This window comes from Chrysemys picta, chromosome 12 (genome assembly GCF_011386835.1).
Source record: "Chrysemys picta bellii isolate R12L10 chromosome 12, ASM1138683v2, whole genome shotgun sequence".
NCBI lineage: Eukaryota > Metazoa > Chordata > Testudines > Emydidae > Chrysemys > Chrysemys picta.
This window is the reverse complement of record NC_088802.1, coordinates 55,900,188-55,922,921: the sequence shown is the minus strand read 5'-3', so window position 1 is coordinate 55,922,921 and position 22,734 is coordinate 55,900,188. Positions and strand designations below refer to the sequence as shown.

The 22,734-nt window shown below is 58.1% G+C and overlaps 2 protein-coding genes across 3 annotated transcripts; one reads left to right on the top strand and one right to left on the bottom strand.

Moving 5' to 3' along the window:
- Nucleotides 1–112: 112 nt before the first annotated feature.
- On the bottom strand, nucleotides 113–6,067 carry SGSH (N-sulfoglucosamine sulfohydrolase). The gene is made up of 8 exons (XM_005283134.4): nucleotides 5,911–6,067; nucleotides 4,857–5,017; nucleotides 4,432–4,537; nucleotides 3,329–3,479; nucleotides 2,743–2,899; nucleotides 2,348–2,429; nucleotides 1,948–2,151; nucleotides 113–1,126 (listed from the first exon to the last, which is right to left on the bottom strand). Exons 1-8 carry the CDS (start codon nucleotides 5,993–5,995, stop codon nucleotides 567–569), a joined length of 1,506 nt encoding a protein of 501 aa, XP_005283191.2. The 5' UTR covers nucleotides 5,996–6,067; the 3' UTR covers nucleotides 113–566.
- On the top strand, nucleotides 5,988–21,640 carry SLC26A11 (solute carrier family 26 member 11). 2 transcript variants are annotated; one of them, XM_005283133.5, is made up of 17 exons: nucleotides 5,988–6,119; nucleotides 7,568–7,934; nucleotides 8,940–9,132; nucleotides 9,323–9,408; nucleotides 10,627–10,706; nucleotides 11,656–11,798; nucleotides 12,674–12,849; nucleotides 13,254–13,326; nucleotides 13,917–13,967; nucleotides 14,244–14,304; nucleotides 14,745–14,800; nucleotides 15,022–15,162; nucleotides 16,351–16,478; nucleotides 17,017–17,116; nucleotides 17,672–17,805; nucleotides 18,372–18,444; nucleotides 18,870–21,640. In XM_005283133.5, exons 2-17 carry the CDS (start codon nucleotides 7,737–7,739, stop codon nucleotides 18,962–18,964), a joined length of 1,788 nt encoding a protein of 595 aa, XP_005283190.1. In that variant the 5' UTR covers nucleotides 5,988–6,119; nucleotides 7,568–7,736; the 3' UTR covers nucleotides 18,965–21,640. The 2 variants fall into 2 exon arrangements, with proteins under 2 accessions (XP_005283190.1, XP_008165907.1); XM_008167685.4 differs by lacking the exon at nucleotides 15,022–15,162.
- Nucleotides 21,641–22,734: the final 1,094 nt, after the last annotated feature.

Here is a 22,734-nt window from a genome sequence, read left to right as displayed (position 1 = left end):
CAACCTCCGGCTGCAGGAGGTGCTGTTGGAGCCACCACAGGAAGAGCTGCGGTGAGAAGTGGCTTCAGCAGGAGATCGGCACAGAGGTTAGCTTGTGAGTAAGCCGAGGACATTCTCTTCCCAGCGACTTTATTGAGATCATGCATTTGACAGCTTTCAGGTTGGCTGCAGTCCAGCGCTGCCTGTTGCCGGGTGCGATGACACCCCACTGAGGAGGAAAATGTCCCATTTGAGCTTCAGGGGCAGATGCTGTTTTGACACACAAAGCACACGCCAGTTGTGTGAATGGGGGAGTGGGACCAGCCCATCTCTGGTTGCTGCCCCACCTTGTGCTAGACGGAGGGTGGCTGGAGCTCTGGCGTGGCTGCGGGGTCGCCCTGTGGACCCTGGAGCCCGGGGGCTGCATGTTTAGGCACTTGATGTCTCATTTGGCAGACGAGCTAGCTGTTCCCTTGGGGGTTCTGGGGCTGTGTCAGGATTTGGGGAGGAGCCGAGGGCCAAGCAGGACCCGGGGCTGGGCTGGTGGAAGGAATGCAGACAGGACTCCCGCAAGGTGAGCCAGTGACTCACAGTTCATTGTAAAGGGGCTGGCACTGGGGGCTCAGTTTTTCCTCTAAGATGCCGTCTGGGGCACACACCCAAGGGTCATTAGTGTCCCACTGCCACTTCAACAGGTGGGCTTTGAGCAGCTCCAAGACCTCGGCGTACTGGGGGTCGGAGGCCAGATTCCGGCTCTCGGTGGGATCGCTGCTCCGGTCGAACAGCTCCCAGCGGTCCCTGTAATAGTACTGGTGCAGGGTCTTGTTCCAGTGGGTCGGCTGCCGGGCTCTGGTCCGGCTGAGCAGGTCCTGGAAGGTTGGCGAGACGTAGAAGTCCTGGTCGATCGGGAAAGGCATCCTGAAGTTGAGGTTGTGGATCAGGCGGAACTGCTGGTGCTGAATCGCCCGCATGGGGTAGTACATGGTGACCTCGTGGTGGCTCTGGCTGCTGAAGGCCGTGACCCAGGGCTGCTCCGACACCAGGGCTGGCAGGAGCGACTTCCCGGTGAGCTGGACTGTCTTGGTGCCGAAGATGCTGTAGCTAGGATAGGGGATGGCGAACCAGTCCAAGATGGTGGGCGTGAGATCTGGAGAGGGGAAAAGGGGGCGACGTCTGCAACTGGCAAGAGGAGTGGGCCAGAACAGCCCCTGAAGAGACACTTGGACCCGAGAGGAGGGGGCAGAACCCAGCGGGAGGGTGGAGGCCGTCCCAGGAATTGCAGCTGGGCCCTGCGGGAGTGACGGGTGCTCCCTGACATTCCTGTGGGGCCGCCAGGGAGAGTCAGTCACCGGCACGAGCCGCTGGAGGACAGGGCTCCCGGGCCTCTCTCCTCATGGCCCCTTTCCTCTCTTTCCACACTCAGCCTCATGCCTTTGCTGGGCTCCCCTTGTGTGGGGAACAGCCTCCCGCTTCCTGCCCCGGTGCCCTTTTCTCCTTCACCACCCACTTCCTCCAGGCCTCCCTCCCGCACTGATCCACCCACCTTGCTGCAGCTCTGAGCCATTGTCCCCTGTTGGCTTGTGAGCCCTCTGGAGCTGGGGCCGGCCCTGTACATCCAGGGGGTTACCCACCTATCCCACAATCCCCTCTCCCCGGGGGCTGGGCACCTTCATGCTCTCAGACTCCATCCTCCTCCTTCCAGCCCCAGACTCGTTCCCGTGGCATTGGGGATTACACGGCTCACTCTCTTTCGGAAAGACAAGCAAATCCATCCAGCGGGGAGAGAGTCGCCTTTCGGGCTGCGGAGCCAGGGCTTCACCCCAGCCATGCTCGTGGTGTCAGGGCATGGGCGGGGGAGACGACACATGATTTGGCATCGCTCTACACAGCACTACGGGGGCCCCCACCCAACTCCCCTAATGACCCCAGCCCCTGCCTAGCCCACAGAGAGGAAGTGACCGCTCTTACCCAGCAGGCTGGCATAAGCCTGGCTGACCTGCCCCCAGCGCTCGGGGTGTTCGGGGGAGGAGACCAGCAGGGGCTCAGCAGTGCCCGACCAGTACAGGTTGGTCCTGCCGCTGGGGAAGGGGATGCCGTTGTCAGAGGTGTAAATCACCAGCGTGGTGTTGTGCAAGCCGGCGCTGCGCAGCTCCTCCAGGACCAGCCCGATCCCTGCGTGCAGAGAGAAGAGCAGAGCTGTGTGGCTGCCGGGGGGCACCTGCACTTTCACCCAGCAGGACGGCTGCCTCCATCCCAGCCCCAGCTCCCCACCCCAGCTGAAGGTGGGTTTTCTCCTCTCACCCAGCAAGACCCTGCGCTGGGGGCTCGGGCCCCCACGTCCTGCTGCCCGACCACATCGGGTACTTGCCTTGGTCCATGCGCCCGATTGTTGTGTATTGGGCGGCCAGGTCAGCGCGAGCGGCTGGAGTGTCTGGAACGAAGTACGGGAGCTGCGGGGGGAGGAAACGCAGCAGCTGCTAAGCGCTGGAGGCTCCAAGAGCCGTGGGGAGGGGACGCAGGAGGCGGCAGAGCTAAACTGAGGACAGAGCCCCTGCCAGTGACCGTGGCTCCATCTCCGTGCTCAGGGCTGCTCCCCTCCTAACCCCACTCATCCCCCGTAACTGCTTGGGGTGAGGGGGGGGGGGGGAGAAGGGCCAGGGTCACCCCGAGTCACCCCACAGCTTTGCCTGCAGGAGCCTTCTTCCCCGCTGTGCCGCCGTGCTCTGGAGCGTGGGTAGCTGCTTCCCAACGGCCCTGTCCTACCTGCACATGCTCTGGGCTGTACGTCTGGGGCTTCCAGTCGGGGATCCAGCCCATGCCGCTCTCGCCATTGCCGAACTTCTCACAGAAGGCCCCGTACTGGGGCTGGGAGTGGCCGCAGCGATGGGGATCATGGAAGGCGACGTACAAGAAGAACGGCCTGGAAATCCCGAGAAGAGAGTTTGTGACTGCAGCGCTCGGGAGAGGCTGACGGCACGGGCCGAGCAGGAAAGGACTGCTCAAGCATGGCCTGAGGCATCCCACGGACCCCAGTCCTAACCCTAGCCCTGGGCCAGTGATAACACTAGCTCACGGCCTCCAACTGGCTCCAACCAAAGCCTGGGGCTACCTGCACAGAGAAACGTCAGCTCATTTCACCTGTGATGAATTGGGACTTGAAGACAAAGCTGGTTCCCATAGAGCCCCCGAGGGTCCCCGAGAGGAGCTGGTAACCTGATGGAAGGTGCTGACCGCTGCATCTCCCTGTAACTCAGGCACAGGGGTACCCTGTGCATCAGGACCAGGGTGCTAGGAGGCAAGGTTGCTCAGGCCCAGAGAGAATCCTGCGGCGGGGCGTGCAGGGCCTCACCTCTCGTCCTGGCTCTGCAGGAATTTCCGGACGAGCCGTTTGATCCGGGTGATGTTTCTGCCCACCTGCAGCACAGAACTGTTCTCCTCAGTGTACGCAAAATCAAAGGGATACACCGTCTCCGGCCCAACGTGCTTCTTCCCAATTATCCCTGCAGGAGAAAGAGCCCGGCCCGTCAGGAGCAAGCATGTGACAGGCAGTTAGAGCAGAGGATGCTGCTTCGGTCTTTCCATGCTCCCCCGGGGCGGGGTTAGGAGTTGCCCTGCTCTGATGCTTGGGGCAGCAGGGAAACACTGGCTTGCGCAACCACATTAGGCCTATAGAGGCCACTGGGTCTCTAGATACAGAAGTGAAAGTGACTAGTCCAGGCAGAAATGCAGAGTCAAGCTGGGGTGTGGGAGCAGGATCGATAAAAGTTGATGAATAAAAAAAAAGATTTTTTTAAATTAAAATTGGATTTTTAAAATTTAAATTAAATCCAGGTTTAATTTAAAAACCAGACCTATTTAAAATTAAATTTGATACTGACCACCTATGTTAAGGCCTAAACTTATTGTCTATTAAAATAATTTAAATTAAGTTTTAAAAAAAGTAGTATTTAGCAATACATGTTTGCATCCTCCTGGTTAGCAAAACGAAGCACCAAGTAGTATAAAGGCGGCATATTTAGCTGCAAAGTGACAGGTTTGAATGGTTACCAGCCAATGAGAATCGACCTTTCTTTAGGCAAATGAGAGAAGGACAAATGCAAAGCAAGGTTAAACTTGTGATTTAAATCATGTCTAAATTGGTGATGTCAATTGCTTTGATTTAAAGTGTGTGTGTGTGTGTGTGTGTGAGAGACTTAATGAAACTTGTCTAGTGGGGTGTGCGTGTGTGTGCGTGTGAGAGACTTAATGAAACTTGTCTAGTGGGGTGTGCGTGTGTGTGTGTGTGTGTGAGAGAGACTTAATGAAACTTGTCTAGTGGGGTGGTATCTTAGGCACACGTTTCGCTGCCCATCTCTCACACGCGGGGATGGGGTTCAGTGAGACGGGTGTGGGAAAGGGAATGGCTTTGCACACTCTTCCACTCTCCTCTCTTCCCACCCCCTGGCTGTTTACCTGTCCGGATCTGTGCCTGGCTGAGCAGCAGGGAAAGACTCTGCACCTTGTCAAAGGAGTTGAAATGGTGCACGTCCTGGTGCAGCCCATACATCCCATTTTGGTGCTGCAAAACAGAGACCAACAACGAGACAAATTGGCCAGGAATGCACGTCCCTGCACCGGCCGCCCTGCAGAGCCAAACCACGGCCGTCTTCAGGTGCCACGGGCTGAGCGTGTGCTACCACCGAGGCACCAGACATTGGGGCTGGGCAATAGGCCATCAAGGGAAAGGGGGGGAAGACTCATCGCTTGAGCCATGGACAAAGCCCCAGAGCAGGGAGTGTAGGGAACGAGCCTTGATGGGCCTAGGGAAGGACTAGCAAGCGCCTGAGGCAGCAGAACCACCCCCTCCCTGCCCAGCGCGTGGCTCGGGAAGGCCCTACCTGGGGTAAGCCGGTCAGGATGCTGGCCCTGCTGGGGGAGCAGCTGCTGACGGAGGTGAAGGCATTCCGGAAGACGAGGCTGCGCCCGGCCAAGGCGTCCAGGTTGGGGGTGTTGATGGCGGAGTTGTTGTACGCGCCGCTCTCAAAGCCGCCATCGTCCGCTGTGCAGCAGGGAGAAGCAGGGCAGGCTGTGAGCTCAGGGCCCATGTGGCACTAGAAGAGGGGGGGTATTTATCCCCCCACAGCTGGTCCACAGGAGAGGTTAATGAGTCTGCTACAGGTGCCATCGGGGAGGCTGTCCTCTAGCTCACGGGGCCAATGCTCATGCATCTGTTCTGCGAGCCTGAGTTCAAACCCTGCCATGGGCCCTGCAGTGTCGGTTACACCCACCCCAGGGCCGCAGCAGTGCACGAGTTGTAGTGAACCAGGCCGCAGCAGCGCACGAGTTGTAGTGAACCAGGCCGCAGCAGCGCACGAGTTGTAGTGAACCAGGCCGCAGAGCCCCTCACTGTACACGGCTCCCACCTGCTCAGGCAGTTCCTGTCCCAGGGGCTGCCGTGGGGACCGGGCAGTTAGTCAGAGCAGTGACTCCGGAATCCCCTTCTTGCAGCTGCTCCCATGGGTGTGAGTCACCGCTAATGATTTCGTGGCCACTAGGAGCTTGTCTAGGGGGCTGGTGCCCGTCCCAGGGTCTGGCTGTCTGGTCCCTGTTGCCTGGGTCCAGGTGCCAGAGGAGTCTGGTCTAGGGGCTGGTTGCTGTTCCCGGGGTCTGGGTACCAGGAGAGTCTAGCTTTGGGTGCCAGCCAGATCCCGTGCCCAGTCCAGAAGCCATCCCTGGTGCCAGGGTGCCCAGGCCGGGGGCGGGCCCCACTTCCCAGGTGCCCGGCCCGGTCCGGGGGCGGGCCTCGCTCCCCAGGTGCCCGGTTTGGCCCGGTCCGGGGGCGAGCCTCGCTCCCCAGGTGCCCGGTCCGGGAGCTGACCCCGCTCCCCAGGTGCCCGGTCCGGTCCGGGGGCGGACCCCGCTCCCCAGGTGCCCGGTCCGGTCCGCACTCACCCACGAGCAGCAGCACGTTGCGGGCCCGGCCGGCCCAGCCCAGCGGCAGGGCGAGCAGCAGCAGCAGCGCCGAGCGCAGGCCCATGGCGACCTGCAGCCCGGGCCCCTCCCGCAGGGCCGGCCGGGGATACCGCCCCCTCGTCGGCTCCGCCCCGGGCACGTCACATGAGCCGGGCCGGGGTCCGGGCGCCCGGCGGCGGCTGGCGCGGGTGAGTGCGGGGCCGGGGGTCCCTTGGCCGGGCAGCGGGGGGGACAAGCAGGGCCGGGGCAGCCAGAGCTCTCCAGGGCCCCCGGGCGCCTCCTCTCCTGCTCCCCGGCCCCGCGGGGCGCCCCACACCGCTCCGCCCGCTACCACTGGCAGTGTCCCCAGAGGAGCCCCTGTCCCTGGGCTCCCGGCTATAGGGGCTGGAACTAGGGGTGCTGCTGCCCCCCCACTCCCCGGGCTTTAAGTGGTTTCCATCCTAGACAGGGTTTTACTGTGTGGTTCAATGGCTCTCAGCCCTCCCCGCCCTACAAATTGTTCCAGGGCTGGGGGCAGGAGCCTCGCCCTGCTCTGGGTCTGAGGACACGGGGCCAGCCCAGGAGCCATCCCTGGCTATTGATGGACCTGCCCTCCATGAACTCCTCTAATTCTTTTTTTAACCCTGTTATACTTTTGGCCTTCGCAACATCCCCCGGCAAAGAGTTCCGTGTGTGTGGTGTGTGGTGTGGAGCAGCGCAGCCCTTCCTCTTGTTTTAAACCTGCTGCCCATTTATTTCATCAGGTGACCCCTGGTTCTTGTGTTATGTGAGGGGGTAAATAACACTTCCCTAGTCACTTTCTCCATCCTAACGTTCATGATTTTATAGATCTCTATTGTATCCCCCCTTAGTCGCCTCTTTTCTCAGCTGTACGGTCCTAGTCTTTTTGATCACTCCTCCTACGGACGTTGTTCCAGACCCCTGATCGTTTTTGTTGCCCTTCTCTGTACCTTTTCCAGTTCTAATGTATCTTTGTTGATATTCCTGTGTGACATGAGGTTTGTTGTGCCCCTCATCGTGGGTCTTTGTCACCTTGGCCCTGCAGAGGTAGAGAGGGGTATGCCACCTGTCCCTGCCGCGGATCCAGCTAGCCCTGGCTGGTCTTCCTCTGTTCTCAGCCCTTGGCTTTGTAAAATAGAGAAACTCGCCCCTGCTGGGCGACGTACTGCCCAGATCCAGGTGCTGGGCATTTCTGGGAACGGGGGACGACTCCTTTCTTTGCAGCGCCGTGTAAAAACTCTCTATTTCCGTCTCTTTGCCAAAGAGAGAGAGAGAGAAACCAGTTGAGCAGCACTCTGCCCTGGCCCAGGCCAGCCCCTTGGGACCCACTCCCTGCCCTGGAGGGCTGCTAGCCAGTGACCCTCTGGGATCCTGTTCCAGGAGAGAGAGCCAGAATCCATTCTAGGGCGCAGAAAAACTCCACCCAGCAAGTTCTCTGCACTTGCCCCCAGGGCCAAGGCTCTGCCGTAGGAGACCTCACCAGGTGAATGGAGGAGGTGGAGGCATCCCTCAGTCTGGGCCTTGATAGGAGACCAGAAGGAGAGGAGGCCATCGGTTGGTGCTATCAATGGACAGACAGTGCCCCGTGCATCCCTCCCCGGCATAGGCCGAGTCTCTGACCCTCCTTCCCATGCAGGTATGTTGGAGAACCAGAGAACTCTACTGAACAGAGCTGCTGAGGAGACTGTCTTCTCCCGGTCACCATGTCCCCTGAGACCGCTGCAGGGGATTCTAGCGGTGCCCTGACAGACCCAGCGGAGCCTGGAGCGTGTTACACACTGGCCTGAATCCCCAAGAAAGCTGCTATGGCAGAGCGGGACCGAGAGGCCCCCGCACGATGCTGTTCCTACCACACAGTGCAGAGGTGGTTCCCTGTCCTCAGGTGGCTGCCCCAGTATTCTCTAGGGTGGCTGCAGCTCGATCTCCTTGCTGGCGTGACCGTGGGCCTGACGGTCGTGCCGCAAGCGCTGGCCTATGCCGAGGTGGCCGGCCTGCCAGTTCAGGTGGGTTGCTTGATTCTAGACCCAGAGGGTTGTGCCAGGGGTGGGTGGAGGCAGCTGTTGTGAGTTCCTTTGCAGAATCCTCTCGAGGCAACCAATAAGTATGGTTTCCCTTCCCCTCCTCTGTTCATACAGGGACCCCAATGCCTCAGTGCTGGGGACATTGAGAAGTACGTCCCTTGGGCTGTCCCTGGCATAGGCGTGTGCTGATCTGATCAATGCAGGCTCCTCACCTGGCCTTACCTACACCCAAGCTTAGAGCTCACTCTTTCCATGTGCGAGTAAATCCATAGTGTCCCCTTTATAGCACCTGCCCCCAACGCCACTACAGACTGGATGTTCCCCAGCTGCAGTAGCTAAATGTACCGTGGTACTGGAGGCGTTTCCCAGTCACAGCACAGAGCATATTGTAAATACTGCCACGCAGGAAATCTCAAGTTTTTAATGGTAGCCACTGCAAAAATGCAGAGTTCTGAGCAGTGGGGGTGATTACAGTGTGGGGGGGTGCTTGCATATCCTGGCAGAATGCTGCTGATTGTAACAGCTGGGGACTGGGTGGGTGTTAGCGAGGCAGTAACACATGGCAAGGTGAGTGGTTGTGGCAGGGCACTAAGGTGACTGGATAGCAAGTGTGAAAAATCGGGACGGGGGTGGGGGGTAATAGGAGCCTATATAAGAAAAAGTCCCAAATATCAGGACCGTCCCTATAAAATGGGGAGATCTGGTCACCCTACAGGGCACATTGGGGGACTGAAGGCAGGCAGCCTCCTGGGACCGTCCATGTTCCTCTTTCAGAAAGTGTGTGGGACAGCTATCAGGGTGACGAACGTCCTACAGATGTTTCTTCCGAAGATTACCCAGTACGTTCCTCTGGGATACTTCCATGGCCAGACCCTTTGTTAACCAATCCCAGCCCTCCTTTCAGAATGCCCAGTTCCCGGCATGATGCGAGCATGTTCCCAGGTTGCTGTGATTCTGGTGCTGAAGGCTCTGTTTGTTCCTGTGCAGTACGGTCTCTATTCCTCCTTCATGGGCTGCTTTGTCTACTGCCTGCTGGGGACCTCAAAAGATGTGACGCTGGGTCCAACGGCCATTATGTCGCTGCTGGTCTCTTCCTATGCGTTCCATGACCCTGCCTATGCCATCCTGCTGACCTTCCTGTCAGGCTGTATCCAGCTAGCCATGGGTCTCCTGCACCTCGGTGAGATGCTGCGGCCAGGTTGGGCCTTGTTTTTGTATGACGCTTCTCAGTCTAGCAACTTGTCCCCGCAAGAAATGTCTCTGCTGTTGTCCAGCTCCGACTTGTACAGCCTTGCACTCTGCATGTGTGTGCATGCTGCAGTGTGTACCTAGGAGAGCAGCTTCCTTATAGCAATTTCCATCCCTTGCAGGTTTCCTACTGGACTTCGTTTCCTGCCCCGTCATTAAAGGGTTTACCTCGGCCGCTTCGGTCACCATTAGCTTCAACCAGGTCAAGGTAGGACCTTCTCCTGCATGTGACCTTTTCCATTTCTGTAGTTTAACTTGCGCAGTGGCCTAATGCAGCCTTGCAAAGTTGTCATAAAAATTCACTGGCCCAGGTGCACCGTCTGCTTAGCTCAGCACAGTGATATCAGTGGAAACATGAAGGATACTTGGCTGGCCCCTCAGACAAACAAAGAGTTGTGCCAGATGAGTGCACTAGAAGGATTTTGCAAGGTTGGTGGGATGGGGTGAGTGCCCTGCGCTGCCATGCTGGTGACCCATAGTGGGTTCCTCGCTCCCTCCCTCCCAGAGCTGAGAGCATGCTCAGTGCTGGTGATGTTCTGCCCATTGGCTGGGCTTCCTGGGGGACCTGGTAGTTACGCTGTGTGGACAAAGCTAAACCAAGCTGTATGCTTCCCTTGTAAATACACTGTCCTCCTCTCTGCTGACGACGGGGGTTATGGGGATGCTGCGGCCGGGGACAATCTGTACCATCTGACTGTTGTGCTGGGTGATTTTTCTCTGCGGGGAGGTGTGGGGCCTGGGATTGGCTGTGAGGTTTGACTGGTCCATGGCTTGGCCAATCCTCTTCATTCCTTGTGGTGATTTTAGGTATTGCCACATTTCCTTTGTGGTTGACCGTAATCAGAGAGGGACGTGGGTCAGCATATGCTTTGCAAGGCGCTAGACAACAGAAAACATCAGCTAATCTCTTATGGTTTCATCAAGTGCTCTTTCTGGGAGGAACCTCTGAGCTCTTTTAGCCACAATCACCGTCAGTCTCTGGTGACAAGTGAGAATTCGAGAGGTGGCAGCTGGACAGTCGTGGGTCACGGAAAACACCCCAGTTTGAATACCAGATTTGGGAGAGCCTGTCTGCTTGCATGGGAAGCAGGACTCTGTCTCCATGGGGCTGGGGCTGGAGCTGCCTCAGCACCAGGCATCTGGGAGAATGGGAACTGTTTTCCCCACTGAGCCTCCAAAGTTTCCTAGGGGTGGGGGAAGGATCTGGAGAAAATTCCTTGGCCAGAGGTTTGCACACAGCTACGTGGTCTGGTCCCTGATGAAAGCTCCCAGGTAGCAGCCACAAAAAACACTGCATGGGCCAGCGCCATGGGGAAGGGGAGGGGCCAATGCCACGCTGTTTGGTCTGGCATTGGGGTACCTGTCAGGTGCATCTGGGACTTGGGGCTGTGCTGGGCTTTCACAGGGCCTTTGTTTGTTTGCGCAGAACATCCTGGGGCTGCACAACATCCCACGACAGTTTTTCCTGCAGGTGTATCACACCTTCCAAAGAATCGGGGAGACCAGGTGAGCAGCCATCTCTGTGCTCTTCCTAGATCATTCCTTCCACCAACGTCCTGGCGTGGCTGGTGTGGAGGTGGGGGGAAGGCAGGGCTGGGAAAGGCACGGGGACTATAAGGGGCAGCGGCCTGCTGCGTCATCCGTCAGATCACACCAGGCACAAGCAGACCCTGCCCAACCCCAGTGCCCTGTGCCAACACAAAGCTGTACTCCATGCCCTCCGTCATGTTGGATTGCTTTGGGATGTGGGGAATTACCTCACCACTGTCTACGCCCCATCCTGCAGTCGCCCAGCACCTTGACACATTCACTCGCTCTGCGGTCCCCATCTTGCTGGTCAGGAGCCACTGTGCCTCTCCTTTGTGGGTTAACCCTCCAGCCAAGCCCACCTTCCAGGGTCTCACCAGGGTCTCTCCCTATCCATTATGCTGACTGCACCCCTCCCACAGTGCTTTGTACGGGAACCCCGGCCACCCCTCTGCACCAGCTTCCAACCCGGGGGCCCTCGACCCAGCAGCTCAGGTCTGTTCTCTCAGCCCTCACTGCCCCTTCCCTGGGCAGCTTCCTCCCCCCCAGTATCAGGGATCAAGGCTGCAGGCTTCCTCACTGCAGCCCCCTCCTCTGTGGCCAGCTCCCTGGCTTTAGAGCAGCCCCATTTGTTTCTGCCCGTGTGAGCTACATGCCCTTTGCAGCAGTGCGGTGAGGGGCTGAAACGGGGGGGAGGGAATGGTTGCCCCTGGCCAGTTCCGGTTGGAAGTGGATGCTGCTCCACTGATTCGTGTTGGGTTTCTGACCTGGGTCCTTCTCCCTGTTCCCTGAGAACTGATCTGATAGGGGCAGAGACGAGTTTCCTCGCTCACAGCTGTGGGCTGGGCTGGGCCCTCCCCACCACAGAAAGCCTTTGCAGTAGTGTTGCAGTGTGTTGCGACATGTCCCAGATTTGGTCTGTTTGCAGGGCCGGGGATGCTCTCTTGGGGCTGGTCTGCCTGGCCGTGCTTGTGGGGCTCAGGGCGATGAAAGGCCACTTCCCCAGGATCCATCGGGTGGAGCTGTTGTCCATCAGGATCAGTCGTCTTATCGTCTGGGCCACAGCAACAGGTTGGTTGACAGCCCTGCCCAGCTCTGACTGATGTCTGCTTCCTCCCGGCAGCACCCGGAGTTAGCCCAGGGTCCGAGGGTGATGAGGAGAAATGAGGACCCTGCAAAGAGGAAGAAACAGCACGTTGTGGGTCTGCAGCAAATCCCTGCTGGGAGAGGGCTCTGGCCCAGGCTGGCTCTTGGGGGATGTGATGGGCCGTGGGGCCGTTCACCACCAGGCCCGAATCGGGCCCGTGTTGGCAGGGCCCACAAGTTGTTCCAATAGGACGGCTGCTTGGGGGCCCTTGTGTGCAGGGCCGGCTCCAGCATTTCTGCCGCCCCAAGCAAAAAAAAAAAAAAAAATCCGCGATTGCAATCGCGACCGGCAGCAGCAATTGGGGAAAAAAAAAAAAGAAAAGCCGCGATCGGCGGCGGCAGTTCGGCGGCAGCTCCTTCGCTCCTAGAGGGAGTGAGGGACCTGCCACCCCTGAATTGCCGCACATGCCGCCCCTCTCCCTTGGCCGCCCCAAGCACCTGCTTGTTAAGCTGGTGCCTGGAGCCGGCCCTGCTTGTGTGAGATGGGTCTGTCCCCTGGAGGGGCAGCAGTCCAAACCACTGTCCTGACTGGCAGTGCCTCGCCCCTTGTGGGCAGCCCCCACAGGAAGGGCCAGGACTGAGTGGGCTGTGGAGACAGAACGCCCCGTGCAGGGTGGGTCTCTCCAGGGCAGGGCTGGGGTCCGCTGGTGGGAGGTTCGTTCTGCTGCTGCCCATGCTCTTGTGGACAGCAGGCGTCCACCTTGGCTGGAAAGAGCCCCCAGTGCGTGTCTCTCCACTGTGCCCATCCCCACTGGGCTCGGAGTGATGCTTTCACCGCGGTAATTTCCTCTCTGATGTAGCTCGCAATGCACTCGTGGTCCTGTTTGCTGGCCTGGTCGCCTACTCCTTCCAGGTGATGGGCTCCCAGCCGTTCACCCTCACTGGGGAGACGCCCCGGGGGCTCCCTCCCTTCCAGCTGCCACCTTTCTCCAAGGCCGAAGCCAACAGCACTGTGCCCTTCAGCGAGATGGTGCAGGTGAGTGGTGCTGGGGTGGTGGGAGCAGGTGGGAGCTTCCCAGGGTGGCGCTCTAATTCTGTACCGTACCTTTAAATGGCTGAGCAAGCTCGAGAGAGGAGGGATTCCGATGGGAATTGGAGGTTCTCCCCTTTGCTCCTTTCCCTGCAGTTGGGGAGCAGACAGGGCTGGATGCATGGAGCCTTGGGGTGACCTGCCCTCCAGCATGTATGTGCACAGGGCTGGTGGAGTGAGGGGTCCTGTCTACCCTCGCCCGGCTGAGCTGCATCGTGGGGGATTTCCTCTTGAGACTTGTCTTCCTGCTGCCCTCAGAGGTGGGGGGACAGTGCAGAGGGCACCATCTCCTGCGTCTGCAGCGCTCTCTGCCAGGAGATTCATGCTGGCCTCTCCCATCCCCTCCCCAGGACCTGGGAGCTGGACTGGCTGTGGTGCCGCTCATGGGCTTGCTGGAGACGGTCGCTATTGCCAAGGCCTTCGGTATGGTGTCGGGTCTGCCGGGCTGCGTTCCGGGCTGCCAGAGCCTTCGCTCCTCACATGGGGAAGGGTCTGGAGTCAGCTGCCACCGGGCGGGGGTGGGGAAGGACCCTGGGGTGGGACCTTCCACATGTCAAAGAAAAGCGCAGGGGGTGCAGGAAGGAAGTGCCTGGGGACTGTCCCCTGGAGTGTGGGGTCAGTGGATGGGGTGGGGGGATCACATGGAACATTCCCCCACAATTGAGCATTCCCCCTGTAGTTTACTGCCCTGGTGAGGCAGCGAATGGGGGATGGGGTAGGGAGGTTCCCCTCGCCGCCCAGGCTTTGCATGGCCAAGGCAGCTCAGTGTTGGTAAGGCCTGTTACTGCTCTCCAGGTACAGGGAGCGTGACCGGCAGGGCGAAGGTGGTGAAATGAGCCACTTCCCAGGGGTCCCGTGGGGCCTGTGACTCAGGTCATTCCCCCGCAAAGGCTGACACGCCCCTCCATGCGCCCTGCTGCCCCCGCGCCCACTGGGTGCTGGCACAGGGTTTGCGGGAAGCTCTGGGATAAAGGGGTGAGGAGTTCTGCCCAGTCACCTCTTTCTTCTTTCAGCCTCGCAGAACAATTACAGAATTGACCCCAATCAGGAGCTGCTGGCGATGGGTAAGAGCTCAGCCAGGGGGTGGGGGATTGCCAGGACATGGTGTGTGTGGTGGGGGGAGCCTCTCCTCAGCCTGGCTGGGGCGCGGTTGGGTGTCCAGCCTGGGGACTGAATCTGCTGTGGACCCTCGTCTGCTCGTTGGAAGGGGCCTTGGTGGTGGCTGCCCCTCACTGAGCAGATGGGACAGAGGGCCCACTCTGCCCCCCCACCCCAGGCAGCATCTTGACTCCCCTCCTGACTGCACCATGCACAACATCCCTTCTCTCCCCCCACAACAGGCCTCACCAACCTCCTGGGCTCCTTCGTCTCCTCCTACCCTGTCACCGGCAGCTTTGGGCGGTGAGTAGCACCACTGAGGCTGGCCGGCCTTGTCAGGACATGGGGGATCCTTGATAATGGGCTGGGTGAGCCCAGTCAGGGCCTGGGTTCGGATCCCAGTCAGTAGAGAGGGGCCCTTTTCTCTCCTGCCCCTGTCAGCGGCAGTGCCTGGACCCTCAGGGTTTGCTTTTGTTCCTACCCGGGTGATGTATAAAGTCAGGGGGGGGAATGAGGGGCTAGTCTCCAGACAGACAGCAGCTCAGAGTGGGGCTTGTCCCCAGTCCCCTCTCTTATGACACCGAGTCCATCCAGCAGCTCCCCCATCACTCTGGGGAGCCAGCACTGATCCCTCCGCCCCACTCTGCTCTCCTCATTCAGGGGAGCTGGAAGGAGCTGGCCTTCGTGCCTTCTGCCCGGAGCCTTCGCACGGCCTGTAACGGTGCATTTGGTTTGTGTTCCAGGACAGCGGTGAATGCACAGACGGGCGTGTGCACCCCGGCAGGGGGGCTGATAACAGGTAGGTGCCCCGCTCTCACCCAGGGACTCCATTGGTGCTTCCCCTGCCATTCCAAGGGCCACCTCTGGACCCGTCCCGCCCCAGGGTTTTACATCCTGTTCTCCTCACCCGTGTGAGGCTGGGCTGAGTGTGTGTACGGGGAGAGAGGCTGGGGTGACTCTGCCCAGCCGTGGCTCGGGGTCAGCTGGCCGTGTTTCACCGTCTGCCTTGTGTCTCCCCAGGGACCCTGGTCCTGCTCTCCCTGGCCTACCTGACCTCGCTCTTCTATTACATTCCCAAAGCGGCTCTGGCTGCTGTGATCATTTGCGCCGTGGCCCCGATGTTTGACGCCAGGATCTTCAGAACACTGTGGCGGGTTAAAAGTATGGGCACGAGCAACCTGCTTTGCATGCCTGCCCGGGGCTCCGAATTCCTGCTCTTTGCACGGTTTCAGTATAGGGGGACGTTCGAAGGGATCCAGCGCCACCTGTAGGCCGCTATTGGCGATACTCTGACAAGGGTGGGATTTGGTATAACCTCCACCTGGTTAAAATATCCGTGAGGTAATATCTGTCATTGGACCAACTTCTGAGGGGGAGAGACAACAGAGCTCTTCCGAGCTACACATAGCTACACAGAGCTCCAAGCTACACAGCATCCGAGTTACACAAAGCTCTTCTTCTCAGCCTAGGCGCTTCCTCTGCCGGACCCGTGCCAGTTACGCAGGATCTGAGAGTGCCATTTGATTGTAAAGAGTGACAGAGAGTCCTGTGGCACCTTATAGACTAACAGACGTATTGGAGCGTGAGCGTCTGACGACCCACGAAAGCTCATGCTCCAATACGTCTGTCAGTCTATAAAGTGCCACAGACTTTGTTGCTTTTTACAGATCCAGACTAACACAGCTCCCCCTCTGATACTTGACACCATTTGATTGCGTGTGCGCCACACCTGAATGTAACATCGTTCCCGCCCTCCCCTGAACGCTCCGTGCCCTGGTGTACAGAAAGGCGACATCTGGGGGTGCCCTGGACCAAGAGGGGACAGTTGACATGACAATATTCAGTGCCGAGGCAGCATTTCACGTTTCCAGGCGGCTGTAACACATCCATGTGTCCCAGCCTGGGGAGTCTGGCTGGGTGTTCTCCCGCTCACTGACCCGGCTCCAGACTCTGCCCTTCTTGAGATGAGACCTTTGAGCCTCCCCTCCCCTCCCCTCCCCTCCCCTCCCGCCATCTCTGGCAGCCCTCATGTGGTGCTCGCCCAGGTGTTGGGATTGAAGCACACAGGCAGCCCCTAGATGTTCGGATGTGGTGTTAGCACCAAACCCTGGCTTCCTGCCCCCCAATCTGAACCCTCTCCTGCCACCAGCAGCCTCCGGCCTGTGATGGGCCATGCGCAAAGGCATCTCTGCTCCCCCTCTACGGATGCGAACGGGCTTCTTTTCCCTCGTCCATTCCCCTTCCCCCAGCTCCACGGACTGCTGGCTGACTCCAGGGGCTTTGCGGAACAGCTGCTGAGTGGGAGGGTGAACGGATGGGACGAGGCAATGACTGGGGTCTCGCTCCCAGGGCTGGACCTTGTGCCGCTGTGTGTGACGTTCCTGCTCTGCTTCTGGGAGGTTCAGTACGGCATCGTGGCCGGCATTCTGGTCTCTGGCGTTCTCCTGCTCTACACCATTGCCAGGCCCAGGATCAAGGTGTGGCTCAGACCTCCTTGTGTGGGGTGGAGTTCCCGGAGATGTGGGAGGATGGCACTATTGCCATAGGCATCTACCTGGAGCAATAGCCGGGGGCATTGTGTTGCTTCCCCTTCTCCTGCTCCTGCCCCATCCCCTCGTAACACCCCCATGGCCCTCATCTGCCCCAGCTATGGTGCAGAGAGCCGTTCCAAGGGACGCAGGGAAATGGTTAACGCAGGCAGCTCAGAATGGTGTGGGCAGCTTTTCTTAGCATTAATGGTGTTTGAGCCCCTCCATTTCCAGTGTGCGTGCACACACATGCACGCGCACACACCCCAACCTGTCTGTGGTGTTGGGGGGGAGTCATGGGTGTGTGGTGAGAGACGGGGTGAAGGCTCCATCACACGCCCCTTCGGTATGAGGGACAATGGCTGGTTGTGTTACCTACCCACCCGCCTCCACTGTGAGGGGGACACTGGCTCTGGGCTGAGAATTGGAGCATGTGACGTTACCCAGCGCAGCCACCTCTCATCCTTCCCCTTTGGTTCTCCTGCAGCTGTCAGAGCACGGGGTGCTTCTCATGCAGCCTGCGAGCGGTCTGCATTTCCCCGCTGTTGAGTCCCTCCGAGATGCCATGCACAGATGGGCTCTGGCAGGTACGGTGCAGTCTAGCCTGTTACAAGCCAAACACACCCTTGTTTCAATGCTGTAGCTTGTGGACAGCGCTGGCCTCCCTGCTGCAGCCTCTGAATATAAACGGGGCCAGAACGGCTGCTCCGCAGTGGGGCCTTTGTCAGCCTCGGCGCTCCTGGATAAATACAACTCCAAATTCAGATCAACTCCTCAGGCAAATGCCCGTGAAGCTGACCCTAAACCTCCTGTGATCAGCCTGAGAGCCCTCTCCCTGCGGCTTGTAGGGAAGCGCTCTTGGGGAAAGCCTTAGTTGGAATTGGACTGGGATTCACCCTGCCTGGGCAGGACCCGTTGATGCAGCTATCGAGGCTTTATCCTTCACTCTCTCTCAGGCTTGTCGGGCCTTCAGCACGCTCGCAGCGTAAAGGGCTGGCTGGGCGGAGCAGGACTGGCAGAGGCTTGGCCAAACTGCCAGGCCCAGAAAGATCGATTCCTGCTTTAAGTTTCCTGCCCAGGTGGCTGGTGAATGTTGTGCTGGAAATGCCAGTGAGATGACCACAGGGTGTTCTCGTCCTCAGTGTCTCCACCACGCTGCGTCATCCTGGACTGCACCCACGTCAGCAGCCTGGATTATACCGTGGTGATGGGGTTGGCAGACCTGCTGCAGGAGTTCCAGAAAAGGGGCGTCACCCTGACCTTCTCTGGCTTGCAGGTGTGTCTGGAAAGTGGGGGGGGCCGTCTGGCTGTCAGGTCAGACCAGGGACATGGGCACTTGTCATGCAGCTGCTTCCAAAACCAATGGGCTGGTCACCAGATTAGCTCAGCCGAATTTCCTTCCCCGGAGGGAGCTCTAGAACTTGGGGCTGCACTTGGAATTTGCCAAGAACCTGACGCTTGCACCTAACTTGCCACTAACACAGCTGATGCCAGTACCCAGCATGCATTGCGGCCTGGCCGCTCAGGTCAAGATGGAGCATGGCATCTTGAGACCTGCCGTCCTCATGGGCTGCACCTGCCCACTCAAGAGTGGGGGGGCTGCTCCTACAGTGGCTGCAGGATCCGGGGTTCACTCAGATGGATCAAGCGGTGGGGAGGGGCTGCAGCTGTCATCTGTGCTGTTCCTACGTAGGGACTGAGCTCTTGGGGTCAACTCAGCCCAGCCTCCCTTCCTCAGCCTCCCAGGACACACGCCTGGAAGTCTTTGCTGTCTCTGTGAGCAATGGAAGCTGGAATGTCCCCACCACACTCATCCTGTCCTCTTGTCCCCTCTCCTCTCAGGGCCACGTTCTCCAAGTCTTGCTGTCTGCAGATCTGGAGGGATTCCAACATTTCCCCAGCGTGGAGGAGGCGGGTAAGTGAGGCCTGGGCCCTGCGCTCTGTAGGGCTGGGGAAGGCTAATCTGCCTCTGGCATGGGACCAGCAACGTGCCGCCGTAACCTCCAGAGAAATGCCCCAAGTGTTCAGACTAGGAGCTGCTGCTGACTGGGGCTCTGGGGAGACTGTTGAATTGAATCCCTCCGGTGGTTATCAGAGGAAGCGCTTCTGGGGTTAGATAGATCTGGAGACCCCCAGAAGTGGGGCGGGGGGGAGGGAAGGGGGAAAGGGGCCTGGCTGCCCTAAGAGAGATTCCTTCTATTTCTTCAGAGCTGGAATTCAGCCTCTGGAAAGTTAAATGCCCCTGAGTCTGTCAGGGCATCTCAGTGGAGCCTGGGCCTGTGCTTTAAAAGTCCCTGTTTTGCCTTCCTCTCTCCTTCCCCACCCCTGCGTCTCCTGCAGAGAAGGGCCATGGCGCAGAGCTGGATGGCAGGTGCCGCGTCCTGCTTCACGGCGCCAGCGGGAACATGCTGCCAGCGTCTGGGCTCATCCAGTGAGGATCGGCAGCCTCTGCCCGTTTGCCCGCCCAGGTGGCGGAGGGTCTCCTTGCCTGGGACTGGCACTTCCTGGATGCTCTGGACACGTGCCACCCCCTCACCCCTGCCCTGGGTAGTTCCGAGTGCACTTTAGGGTAATACAGCCGTGGTGATGCTATCTGGGGAGGGGACGAACACCTGGTCTCACCCCTTTGGGCTTGTTTCTCCATTGCTGTGTCCCAGGGAGCACTGAGCCATCTGTCATTGTAGGAGCTGGTTGCTAGCTGGTGGTGGGAAGCTTACTGTTTCCGGGGATAGCACTGCCCCCCCAGGGGAAGGGGACATTGCCTTCCAGGGCCCCTTGTACCCTCCTTGGTTTATGTTTCCACTGAATCGCCCTGGCTTTTGGGGAAGGTGGTGGTGGCAGCGGGATGGGGTGGAGGGTGTCTGAATATCAGGGGACAATCGGAGCAGGGACGGGCAGTGGAGAATCCAGCCAAGCCCTCGACGGTCTATGCAGGCTGCCTGGAGAGTACAGGCATTACAGATGCTGGGCCAGATTGAGACCTGTCGAGTCTGGCTCGGCTCTCTGGCCAGAGCTGATCTCGGGGGCTTAGTGAGGACTCTAGCACTTTAGTGACATTATGGACAAGGGAATGATAGTCCAGAAAGGGAATTATGGGCTGACATGGTCTGCAAAGGGGTGGAGGGAACGCAGCAGCGTCTGGGTGGGAGAACTGGGCTTTGGAGGAGGTGCTTAGGGGGGCACCAGGACTCAGATTCCTCAGTTTAAAGGTAGTTTTTAGCTGTCACCAGCAATAGGAAACAAACTGCCCCCTCCCCACCCTCATGCACTGCACCCTCTGCAGTGCTCATCACCCCTCCTGGCTGATATCACACTCCCACACCACCCTGGTTCCAGACACAACTCCGCACATTCCCGAGTCCACAGGCATTTCACACCGGATCGCCCCAAGGTCTGTCCAGATGAGCATCCCGGCTCCAGCAGTGGCCAGTACCAGATGCTTCAGAGGAAGGTGTGAGAAATCCTGCAGTAGGAAGATGTGGGATAATCTGCCTCCCTTTGAAAATCTCCTGACTCTCGCTGGAGGTTGGCTGGTGGAGGTTCTCTTCCCAAACTCTGCTTTTAGTATTTATTATTACAACCCTGCATCTTGTTGTTCATATCAATGTCCAATGCCCCTTTGACTTACAGCCTTTCCCTATTAATGGAGTTTCAAGGATACAGTAGCTGTCCTCTGTGACCAAGGACAAGTCTCTCAGCTCTAGGAATTGGGGTGATACCTGTTCATGCCACTGGGAGAGGGAGAGTTTTGAGAATTTCATTTGTAACCTAGACCTCTTGGTTTAGGATTTTTCTATAAAGCTGCTGCGTTCAGTCCAGCGGCGTTGGGGCTGAGCTGGGATGCTGGTATGCTGCACTAGCGCGGCTTTGAAGCTGCTATCTAATGCTTCAGAATCTGATTTCCTTTGAAAAGAAGCAAGTCTCTAGCTAGCTGCTATGGTTGGGGGAAAACCTCACGTTAATTTCACATTTGTAACTGAATCTGCAAAGAGCCTGGAATACTAGCTCGGAGAGGTGAACTGCTCTGCTCAGCCAGGAGGATAATTTAAATGTCCCCATTGTTAACTATTCCAGTCCCTGTGTAAGGAAGGAGGTGGAGGGGCACCACTCTGCACAATGCTCTGGGGGTGAATTGTGGTGCATTGGGGAGAGTCGATCACTTCTTATTGTTCTTCCCCAGTCCAGAACGAGCCAAGCCCAAGGAGCCTCTGGGCACATACAAGCCGGAGGAGCCCAGTTGACGTTTTAAATGTTCCCACAATCTGCTGTGCATGCTGTCTCATTCTGGCCTCGCACGTGGGTGCAGCTTTCCCTCCCTTTTCCAGCCTGCAGCCAGCCCAAGTGCTGCTGACTCGGGTCTGAAGGACAGTGGAGCTATGGGGGAGAGGAGGGATGGGATGGCTTTAGTTTTGCAGAGCTGAAGTTGCTTCCTCCTGCCCTGGGTCCTGATTGGGTGCAGCTGCCCCCGTGAAATACATATTATGCAATGAAAACAGTTACACCCTGGCCGGGTGCACAATCCTCCTTCCCTCTCAGCTGAACTCCCTCTGTCCCCCCCATGCCCCTCTCCTCCCCATTTCAAAAGAAAAGTCGTTAAGCCAGGGATAAGTCTAGCGCTTTACTCCAGTATCCATCAAGGAGGTCTGTACCAGCTATGGTTGCCCCAGGGCAGATCTGTTCCTGTGCCAGACTTGGCTACAGTCTCTGGGGCACCGACCTCTCTGCCTCTGGCTACCGTAGAGTGTGGCTGGAGAGGGGGCAGCTGGACTATTTTGCTGCTGTGCAGTTCAAAACTTTTATTATACACTGACCCGTCTCTGGACACTCACCTGATTCCCCCCCTACCTGGCACCCGGTGCTGTCATTGGCACTTGTGCAAAGCAGGTGTGCGATGCCGCCGAATCACAATTCTCCACTCAAACCAGCAGTTGCATGTGCTGTGCCATGGATCAGTTGTAAATTACAAAACTCAGCAGTGGGGAGTCAGGCGCACTGCTTACAGAGGATGAAACCTTTCGGAACTAGCATCTGCTCTGCTCGTCCTTTACGGAGGGTGTGTTTCCAAGGGGAGCGCTCTGTACCAGGAACAGTAAAACTGTGCGATTACCAGTGACCCAGTCTGTGGCTCTTCCATTCCTTTGAGAAATGGTTTCTCTTTTCGATTGGCAGGAATGACTAAACCCCAGGCACGGCTTGTGACTCAGGATGGAGGGTACACAGTTACGAGTCTACACCCCGGGACGTGCCTAGACGTGGCACGTCTCCCCTGTGATCACTAGTTCCGCGAAGGGGGCCATGTGCAATCGGTGCCGAAAGCTAAGAACTCGCTGGTTGTCGTAGTTATCGGGGGACGTATGGATGGAAAATATTGTAGGAGTGATGGAACATGGGGGGATGTGCTCCAAAGCTGCTGGAGGTGAAACTGCTCACCTAGGCGGAGGTGGTTCTGGGAGCGAACTCAGTGCAGAGGGAGAACAACTGACATCTCTCAGCCCAGCCAAGCTTTTACAGTCTAGACAAGGGGCAGGCTCAGGCCCTTTACAGAGCACAAAAGGGGAGAACATTGGGACAAACGGAAGGTGACAAAATGCCCCAGGTTAGGAAAAGAGACAAAAGGTCTGGAACTGTATAACAGAAGCAACAGAGGGTCCTGTGGCACCTTTCAGATGCAAGAAGAAGTGAGGTTCTTACCCACGAAAGCTTATGCTCTCTATACTTCTGTTAGTCTCAAAGGTGCCACAGGACCCTCTGTTGCTTTTTACAGACTCAGACTAACACGGCTACCCCTCTGATACCAGAATACAGAAGGCCACAGATGACATCCATTATGGAGGGGACACTCTGCCAGGGTGGGTGTCTTAAGAAACGTGGACGCCAGCTCTCTCGCCTGGCCAAGCGCTGTCTGGACTGCCCATTGGGTGAGAATTACTTCATTAGACAGGAAAGGAACTCAGTCATAAGTAGCGGCTCTAGAGTGCAGTTTAGATGTTTCTTTTATCTGTAACCAGGAGTTTTCCATCCTTCGACTCGCTTCTATTTGACTCTCTGTCTTAAGCTTTGTCAGAGAAATGTGTATATCAGCGAAGTGCCTGGTGCTAAGGAGAGTGTTGAGCGGAGGCAAAGCGAGTGAACTGCGGGACGCTGCTTCCATGGAGGCAGCAAATCTGTGTGCACTGTGTCCAGAAGTCGAGGGCCTGGGCACTCG